Source organism: Aptenodytes patagonicus, chromosome 31, assembly GCF_965638725.1.
Source record: "Aptenodytes patagonicus chromosome 31, bAptPat1.pri.cur, whole genome shotgun sequence".
Classification (NCBI taxonomy): domain Eukaryota; kingdom Metazoa; phylum Chordata; class Aves; order Sphenisciformes; family Spheniscidae; genus Aptenodytes; species Aptenodytes patagonicus.
In genome coordinates this window covers 439265-447895 of record NC_134979.1, presented here as the reverse complement: position 1 = coordinate 447895, position 8631 = coordinate 439265, and the positions used below count along the sequence as shown (strand labels likewise).

At 70.0% G+C, this 8631-nt stretch overlaps 1 protein-coding gene across 1 annotated transcript; it reads left to right on the top strand.

Annotated features, from left to right (window-relative positions):
* The first annotated feature begins 931 nt into the window (after positions 1-931).
* On the top strand, positions 932-7187 carry RXRB (retinoid X receptor beta). Its single transcript, XM_076360865.1, is given in 11 exon segments — positions 932-1006; positions 1009-1103; positions 1249-1279; positions 1282-1401; positions 4314-4493; positions 4581-4744; positions 4845-4974; positions 6264-6396; positions 6493-6584; positions 6687-6792; positions 6879-7187. Coding segments are annotated over 11 exon segments (1245 nt in total). The 5' UTR covers positions 932-960; the 3' UTR covers positions 7027-7187.
* The last annotated feature ends 1444 nt before the right edge of the window (positions 7188-8631 follow it).

Sequence of the window (8631 nt, the reverse complement as noted above, 5' to 3'; positions counted from 1 at the left end):
GGCAGCTTATGGGGCTGAGGGGGCGAAGGGGGGGCCGTGGGGGGGGTGCTGATGGGTTTGGGGGGGCCCTGGGGTGCAAAGGGGGGGCCGTGGGGGGGTGCTGATGGGTTCGGGGGGGGGTCCTGGGGCGATGTTGGGGGGCTGCATCTGCAAAGGGGGGCTGTAGGGGGGGGGGGCTGTAGGGGGGTGCTTATGGATTTGGGGGGGGCCCTGAGGTGGGGTTGGGGGGCTGTGGGTGCAAAGGGGGGCTGGGGGGGGGCAGGTACAAAGGGGGGCTGTGGGGGGGGGCAGGTTATGGGTTTGGGGGGCCCTGAAGTGCAAAGAGGGGTTTGGGGGCAGCTTACAGGTCCGGGGGCGCCTTGTCCTGATGTTGGGGGGCTGCAAATGCGAAGAGGGGCTGGGGGGTGCAGCTTACTGATTTGGGGGGGGCCCTGAGGTGCGACAGTGGGGTTTGGAGGGTGCTTACACGTTTGGGGGGGCCCTGAGGTGATGTTGGGGGGCTGTGGGTGCCGAGGGGGGCTGGGGAGGGGGAGCCCGGGGGGGTGGGGGTGGGGAGGGCAGGCTGGGATGATTTTGGGGGGCTGCCAATGCAAAGCGAGGCTGGGGGGGGCGGGGGGGGGTAACTTATGGATTCGAGGGGGGCCCTGGCCTGACACTGGGGGGCTGCAGGTACAAAGGGGGGGGCTGTGGGGAGAAGCCCGTGGATTTGGGGGGCCCTGAGGTGGGGTTGGGGGGGGGGGGGGCTCTGGGCTTGGGGGGTGTCTCTGGAGGCCCCCTGAGGTGCGGGGGCCGGCGGGGATCGGGGATGGAGTTGGGGGGGGGGTCCCTCACCCCCTCCTCCCTCCCCCGTACCCCCTCCCCCCTCCTCCCCCCTCCCCCAGACTGCCGGAGCCCCGACAGCTCATCCCCTGAGCGCCTCCCCCCCCCGCCGGAGCCGTCGGCCCCCTCCACCACCCCTCCATGATCGGCTCGGCCATGACCTCCTCCCTCAACTCCCCCGTCGCCAGCCTGGCTCCCCCTTCCCCGTCATCAGCTCCTCCATGGGCTCCCCGGGGCTCCCCGCCACCCCCGCCATCGCCTACGGCCCCGTCAGCAGCCCCCAGGTAAGGGGGGCGGCCCCCACCCCCCCCTAAAAAAGGGGTTACAGGGGTGGGAGAAAGAAGGGGGGGGGGTGCGTGCGTGCTCCTGCCGGCCCTGCCCCCCTCCCCCCTCCCACCACCCCCCCCCCCACCCCGTTTTCTCTCGCAGATCAACTCCACGGTCAACCTCTCGGGGCTGCACCCGTCAGCAGCTCGGATGACGTCAAGCCGCCTTTGGGTATCCGGGCCGTCCCTTGTCACCCCCACGGCCCCGGCGGCGCCGGCAAACGCCTCTGCGCCATCTGCGGGGACCGCTCCTCAGGTACCCGCCAGCCCGGGGGTCCCCGAGGGGGGCAGCGAGACGCCCGGGGGGGGGCTTTGCGGGGTCGCTATGGGGCACCGGGAGCCCCGGCTCTTCTGCGAGGTCCCTGTGGGGACGTCTGGCTCTTCTGCGGGGTCCCTACGGGACGCCGGGAACCTGGGTCCTGTGTGGGGTCCCCGGGGGGACGCCTGGGTCTTCTGCGGGGTCACTGTGGGGCAGCGGGACACCCCGGTTCTCTGTAAGGTCCCTGCGGGGACGTCTGGGTCTTCCATGGGGTCCCTGTGGGGACACCTGGGTCTTTCGTGGGGGTCTCTGCGTGACGCCTGGGTCCTCCCTGGGGTTCCTCTGGGGACGCCTGGGTCCTTGTGGGGGTCCCTGTGTGACACCGGGACACTTGGGTCCTCCCTGGGGGTTCCTCTGGGGACGCCTGGGTCCTCGTGGGGGTCCCTGCGTGACACCGGGACACTTGGGTCCTCCTGGGGGTTCCTCTGGGGACGCCTGGGTCCTTGTGGGGGTCCCAGCGTGACACCGGGTCACTTGGGTCCTCCCTGGGGGTTCCTCTGGGGACGCCTGGGTCCTTGTGGGGGTCCCTGCGTGACACCGGGACACTTGGGTCCTCCCTGGGGGTTCCTCTGGGGACGCCTGGGTCCTTGTGGGGGTCCCAGCGTGACACCGGGACACTTGGGTCCTCCCTGGGGGTTCCTCTGGGGACGCCTGGGTCCTTGTGGGGGTCCCTGCGCGACACCGGGACACTTGGGTCCTCCCTGGGGGTTCCTCTGGGGACGCCTGGGTCCTTGTGGGGGTCCCTGCGCGACACCGGGACACTTGGGTCCTCCCTGGGGGTTCCTCTGGGGACGCCTGGGTCCTCGGGGGGGTCCCTGCGCGACACCGGGACACTTGGGTCCTCCCTGGGGGTTCCTCTGGGGACGCCTGGGTCCTCGGGGGGGTCCCTGCGCGACACCGGGACGGCTGGGTCCTCCCCGGGGGTTCCTTTGGGGACGCCTGGGTCCTCGTGGGGGTCCCTGCGCGACACCGGGACGGCTGGGTCCTCCCCGGGTGGGATACGAGGGGTGGGGGTGCCTGGGTCTTTCTAAGGGTGGGACGTAGGAGCCGTGGGGACGCCTGGGTCCTCCCCGGGGTGGGATATAGGAGATGGGGACCCTTGGACCCCGGGCAGGGTGGGATATAGGGGCTGAGGACGCTCAGGATCTCTCCAGGGGTGGGACAGAGGGACTGGGGGCACCTGGACAGAGGGACTGGGGACACCTGGCTCCTCTGCGGGGTAAGATATAGGAGATGGGGACACCAGGGTCCTTCTGGGGGTGGGACACGGGGGACGGGGCGAGCTGGATCCTCTGTGGGGTGGGATGTAGGGGATGGGGACACCTGGGGATCTTCTTGGGCTGGCACACGGGGAATGGGGACGCTTGGGTTGCTCCTGGAGTGGGATACCCGGTGGGGGGGTGGGGGGATGAGGACACCTGGGTCCTCCCTGGGGTGGGAGATGGGACACCGGGGTCCTTCCGGGGGTGGGATACAGAGCATGGGGACGTCTGGGTCCTGGGTGGGGTAGGGTGTAGGGGACGGGACACCTGAATCCTTCCTGGGTGGGTGACGGGGTACGAGAACATCTGGGTCCTTCTTGGGGTGGGATATGGGGTACAGGGACACCTGGGTCCTCCCTGGGTGGGATATGGGGTACAGGGACACCTGGGTTCTCCCTGGGGTGGGATATGGGGTACAGGGACACCTGGGTTCTCCCTGGGGTGGGATATGGGTACGGGGCCACCTCTGTCCTCTTTGGGATGGGGTACGGGGACGCCTGGGTCGTCCCTGGGGTGGGACACAGAGAATGGAGACATCTCGGTTGTGTTTGGGGTGGGATATGGTATATGGGGACACCTCGGTCCTCCTCGGGATGGGGTTATGGGACACCTGGGTCCTCCCTGTGGTGGGACACAGGGGATGGGGACACCTTGGTCCTTTTTGGGATGAGGTATAGGGAGACCTGGCTTCTCCCTAGAGTGGATATGGGGACGGGGACGTTTTGGTCCTCCTTGGGGTGGGATATGGGGACACCAGAGTCCTCCCCGTGGTGGGACGCAGGAGATGGGGACACCTCAGTGCTCTTTGCGATGGGTGCGGGGACACCAGGGTCCTCCCTGGGGCGGGATACGTGGGGTGGGGATATCTCAGCGCTCTTTGGGATGCGGTATGGGGACACCTGGGTCCTCTCTGGGGTGGGATGTGGGGGACAGGGATGCCTGCGTCCTCCCCGTGATGGGACCCAGGCAATGGGGGCACCTCGGTCCTTTTTGGGATGGGGCGTGGGGAGACGTGGGTCCTCCCTGGGGTGGCACGCGGGATGGGGACACCTCGGTCCTTTTCGGGATGGGGCGTGGGGAGACGTGGGTCCTCCCTGGGGTGGCACACGGGATGGGACACCTCGGTCCTTTTCGGGATGGGGCGTGGGGAGACGTGGGTCCTCCCTGGGGTGGCACACGGGATGGGGACACCTCGGTCCTTTTCGGGATGGGGCGTGGGGAGACGTGGGTCCTCCCTGGGGTGGCACGCGGGATGGGGACACCTCGATCCTCCCTGGGCTTGGGATACAGGAGACGGGAGCACCTCAGTCCTCCTCGGGCTGGGCTGTGGGGACACCCTGGGGTAGGACGTAGGGGACGAGGCCCCCTCGCTCCTCCCCGTGGTGGGATACGGAGGAAGAAGCCACCTCGCTCCTCCTCGAGGGGGACCGCAGAGGACGGGTGCCCCTTCCATCCTGCCCCCCAACCACCACCCTGGGGCAGGACGCTCAACCCCCCCGCCCCGCCCCGCCGTGGGGACGCGTGGGGAGAAGTTGGGGGGGGTCCCCTCCGCTGACGCCCCCCCCCCCCCCCCCCCCCTCCCCGCAGGGAAGCACTACGGGGTGTACAGCTGCGAGGGTTGCAAAGGCTTCTTCAAACGCACCATCCGCAAGGACCTGACCTACACCTGCCGCGACAACAAGGACTGCGTGGTGGACAAGCGCCAGCGCAACCGCTGCCAGTACTGCCGCTACCAGAAGTGCCTGGCCACCGGCATGAAGCGGGAAGGTAACCGGGAACGCCGGGATACGGGGTAGGGATCCTCTGGACCGCTCCCCCCACCTCTTCACCGCCGTCCGTCCCCGGCTGCCCCAGCCGTGCAGGAGGAGCGACAACGGGGGAAGGAGAAGGAAGGTGACGGCGACCTGGGGGCCAACGCCAACGAGGAGATGCCGGTGGAGAAGATCTTGGAAGCCGAGTTGGCGGTGGAGCAGAAATCGGACCAAAGCGTGGACGGCGCCGGCACCGGGGGCAGCTCGGTGAGTTGTTTTGGGGGGGCACGAGGAGTCCCCGGGGGGGCTCCGGGCCACCCCGCTGACCCCTTTACGTGTCCCCCCCCCTCCTCACCCTACTCATCAGCCCAATGACCCGGTGACCAACATCTGCCAGGCCGCCGACAAGCAGCTCTTCACGCTGGTGGAGTGGGCCAAGAGGATCCCCCATTTCTCCGAGCTGCCCCTGGACGACCAAGTCATCCTGCTGCGGGCGGGTGAGGATGGGGGGCTGCCCCACGGCGAAGCGGGGAGGCCGGGGGGGGAGCGTCTTGGGGTCTTTTGCCCCACGGCGGGGATGTCCAGGGTCTCCTGGGGGCGGGGTGGATGCCCCGCGGAGGAGGGGGGGGGGGGTTTGGGGAGCCTCAGGGGGACGTGTCCTGCAGAGGGGGTGTCTGTCCCATGGCGGGGTGTTCTGGGGGGCTGCAGGAGGAGATCTGCCCCACGGAGGGGGTGTCTGGGGGTCCACGGGAGGGGATCTGCCCCATGGAAGGGTTATCCAGGGGGTATCTGCCCCATGGAGGGGGTTTTGGGGGGCTGCAGGAGGGAATCTGCTCCACGGGGGAACATTTGCCCCATAGAGGAGGCTTTTGGGGGTCCACAGGAGGGCATTTGCCCCACAGAGGGAGCATTTGCCTCACGGAGGGGGCACTGGGGGGGCTGCAGGAAAGGATCTGCCCCACGGAGGGGGTTTTGGGGGGTCCACAGGACTGGATCTGCCCCACGGGCAGAGCATTTGCCCCACGGAGGGGGCTTCTGGGGGGCTGCAGGAGGGGATTTGCCCCACAGACAGTGTTTTTGGGGAGTCGTAGGAGGACGTGCCCCACGGAGGGGGTGTCTGGAGGCCCACAGGAGGGAATCTGCCCCACGGGGGGAGCATTCGCCCCACGGAGCGGGTGTCTGGGGGCCCACAGGAGGGAATCTGCCCCACGGGGGGAGCATTTGCCCCACGGAGGGGGTGTCTGGGGGTCCACAGGAGGGGATCTGCCCCACAACAGGGGCATCTGGGGGTCCAGGAGAGGATTTGCCCCACGGAAGGGGGGGGGTCTGGGGGGCATCTGCCCCACATTGGGGCTGCCCGGAGGGGGGGGCTGCAGGGGGGCACCTGCCCCGTGGGAAGGGCACTGTGGGGTTGGAGGGGACAGCGTGGGGCGGAAGGGGGGTGTCTGCCCCATGGGGGGCTGGAGAGGGCCTGGAAAGGAGCAGTTGGGGTCTGGGGGGGGGAGGGGGCGGATCTGCCCCATGGGGGGCTGGTTTGGGGCACCTGAGGGTATTTGGGGGGGCCCTGCGGGTGGGAGCAGTTGGGGGGACACACACGACGCATGGGGGGGCCTTTGGGGTCGGGATGGGGCATCTGCAGCCCGGCACGGGGCAGGCGAGGTGGGAGGTGGGGGGGGTGTCAGCCCCACAGCCTGGGGCCTGAGCCATCCCCGTCCGTCCCGTCCCCCCCCAGGATTTTGGGGGGGGGGGTGGGGGGTGTCTGACGCCGCGTCCTCCCCCGCCGCAGGCTGGAACGAGCTGCTCATCGCCTCCTTCTCCCACCGCTCCATCTCGGTCAAGGACGGGATCCTGCTGGCCACCGGCCTCCACGTCCACCGCAACAGCGCCCACAGCGCCGGCGTGGGGGCCATCTTCGATAGGTGGGGGAGGGGAGGGTGTCAGGGGTCCTACCGACCCCCTCCCCCCCGCCCCCCAAATCCTGCTCACGCACCCCGCTTTTTCCCTTCCCCCCGCAGGGTGCTGACCGAGCTGGTCTCCAAGATGCGGGACATGCGCATGGATAAGACGGAGCTGGGCTGCCTCCGCGCCATCATCCTCTTCAACCCGGGTACGGCGCTGCCCGGGGAGGGGGGGGGGGGGGGGGGGAGGCATTCGCCACGCTGGGGACGCCCCCCCCCCCCTCACCTCGTTTTCTGTGCCCCCCGCCCAGATGCCAAGGGGCTCTCCAACCCCGGCGAGGTGGAGCTGCTCCGGGAGAAGGTTTACGCCTCTCTCGAGTCCTACTGCAAGCAGAAGTACCCGGAGCAACAGGGCAGGTAGGGAGGGGGTTTGGGGGGGGGGGGGGCTCGTGTCCCCCCCCCCCCTCCCTAAACCTCCCACCCCGCCCCGGGTCCCCCCCCAGGTTCGCCAAGCTGCTCCTCCGCCTCCCCGCCCTGCGCTCCATCGGCCTCAAATGCCTCGAGCACCTCTTCTTCTTCAAGCTCATCGGGGACACCCCCATCGACACCTTCCTCATGGAGATGCTCGAAGCCCCCCACCAGCTCTCCTGAGCCGGCCCCCCCCCCCCCAAAAAAAAAAAAAATCAGGGGGGAGGGGGGGGCAGCAGGACCCCCCCGAGGGGTCTTGGGGGGGTGGGGGGATTGTGTGTCCCTTGTGCCCCTCACCCCGACCTCGGGCCCTTGTAAAATAAACACCCCCCCCCCCCCGTCCCGGGGCGCCGGTGCCCATCGTGCCGGGGCGGCTCCCGTGGGGTGGGGGGTGTATTTGGGGGGGGGGTGGGGGGGGTGGGGTGGGTGCGGCCCCCCCCGACACCCCCATAACAGCGTGTCCCGGGGCTGGGGGGGACGGGGTGTCCCCCTGTTTTCGCCCCACGGGGCCCCCCCCCCCTTCCACCACTCAGGCACCCGATAGCACTTTGAATCGCCTCCCGCCCCCCGACTATGCAGCAGGTACCCGGGGCTGGGGGGGGGGGGGGGGGGGATCCCCGGTCGCCCCGGGGCCTCTGAGGGGGGGCCGGGGGGGGCTTTGTTTTTATTGTAGGTCCTACAGCAACCCCTTCCCCCCAAGCCCCCCCCACCCCAGTGGTTTTATTCGGCTTTGGCGTTTCCAACCCCCCCCCCCCCCCCCCCCAAACCCGGTCGCTTTGGATTTTCAGTGATTAAAGTTGCTGCTTCTCAGTCACCGAGGGGTTTCGGGGGCTTGTTTGGGGGCCCCCCCTGTTACCACAGGGACCCCCCCTTACCGCAGAGACCCCCCCCGGTACCCCAAAACCCCCAGGGGGTCCCCTCCGTCCCCCTGTGGCCGCCACCTCCACCCACCACAGCTATTTTGGGGTCAAATCTCCAGCTCCCGAAATAGCCGCCGTGGCCGGGGTGGGGGGTGGACAGACCTGGAGGCCCCCCCCCCACCCCATCCCTGCGGCCCCCCCACCCCCCCCCGCCGCCCCGGCGCGGCGGTGGCCGCCGGCGGACAGTGCCGGCTCTGTGCCGGCGGTGAAGGGCCGAGTGTCTGCGCCTGGGCCGGGGCCAGGGCTGGACCGCAGCGGGGCCGGGCGGGGGACAGCCGCTGCCACGTCCTGCCGGGACCCCCCCCCCGCCCCCCCCACCTTGCTACCGCCTGCCCCTGCCTGCCCCTGCCTCCTCCTGCCTCCCTGCCTGCCCTGCCTGCCCCTGCCCCTGCCTCCTCCTGCCTCCTCTTGTTGCCTTGCCTCCTCCTGCCTCCTCCTGCCTCCTCCTGCCTCCCTGCCTGCTCCTGCCTGCCCCTGCTTCCTCTGCCTCCCTGCCTGTCCCTGCCTGCCCCTGCCTGCCCCTGCCCCTGCCTGCCCTGCCTCCTCCTGCCTGCCCCTGCCTGCCCCTGCCTCCTCCTGCCTCCCTGCCTGCCCCTGCCTGCCCCTGCCTGCCCCTGCCTCCTCCTGCCTCCCTGCCTGCCCCTGCCTGCCCTGCCTCCTCCTGCCTCCCTGCCTGCCCCTGCCTCCTCCTGCCTGCCCCTGCCTGCCCCTGCCCACCCCAGGCTCCCCTGCCTGCCCCTGCCTCCTCCTGCCTGCCCCAGGCTCCCCTGCCTGCTCCTGCCCGGGGTGGGGTGGGGGGACACAGGGACAGGGAAGGGAAGGGGGGATGGGTTGGGGACAGGGATGGGGGACGGGGAATGGGGTGGGG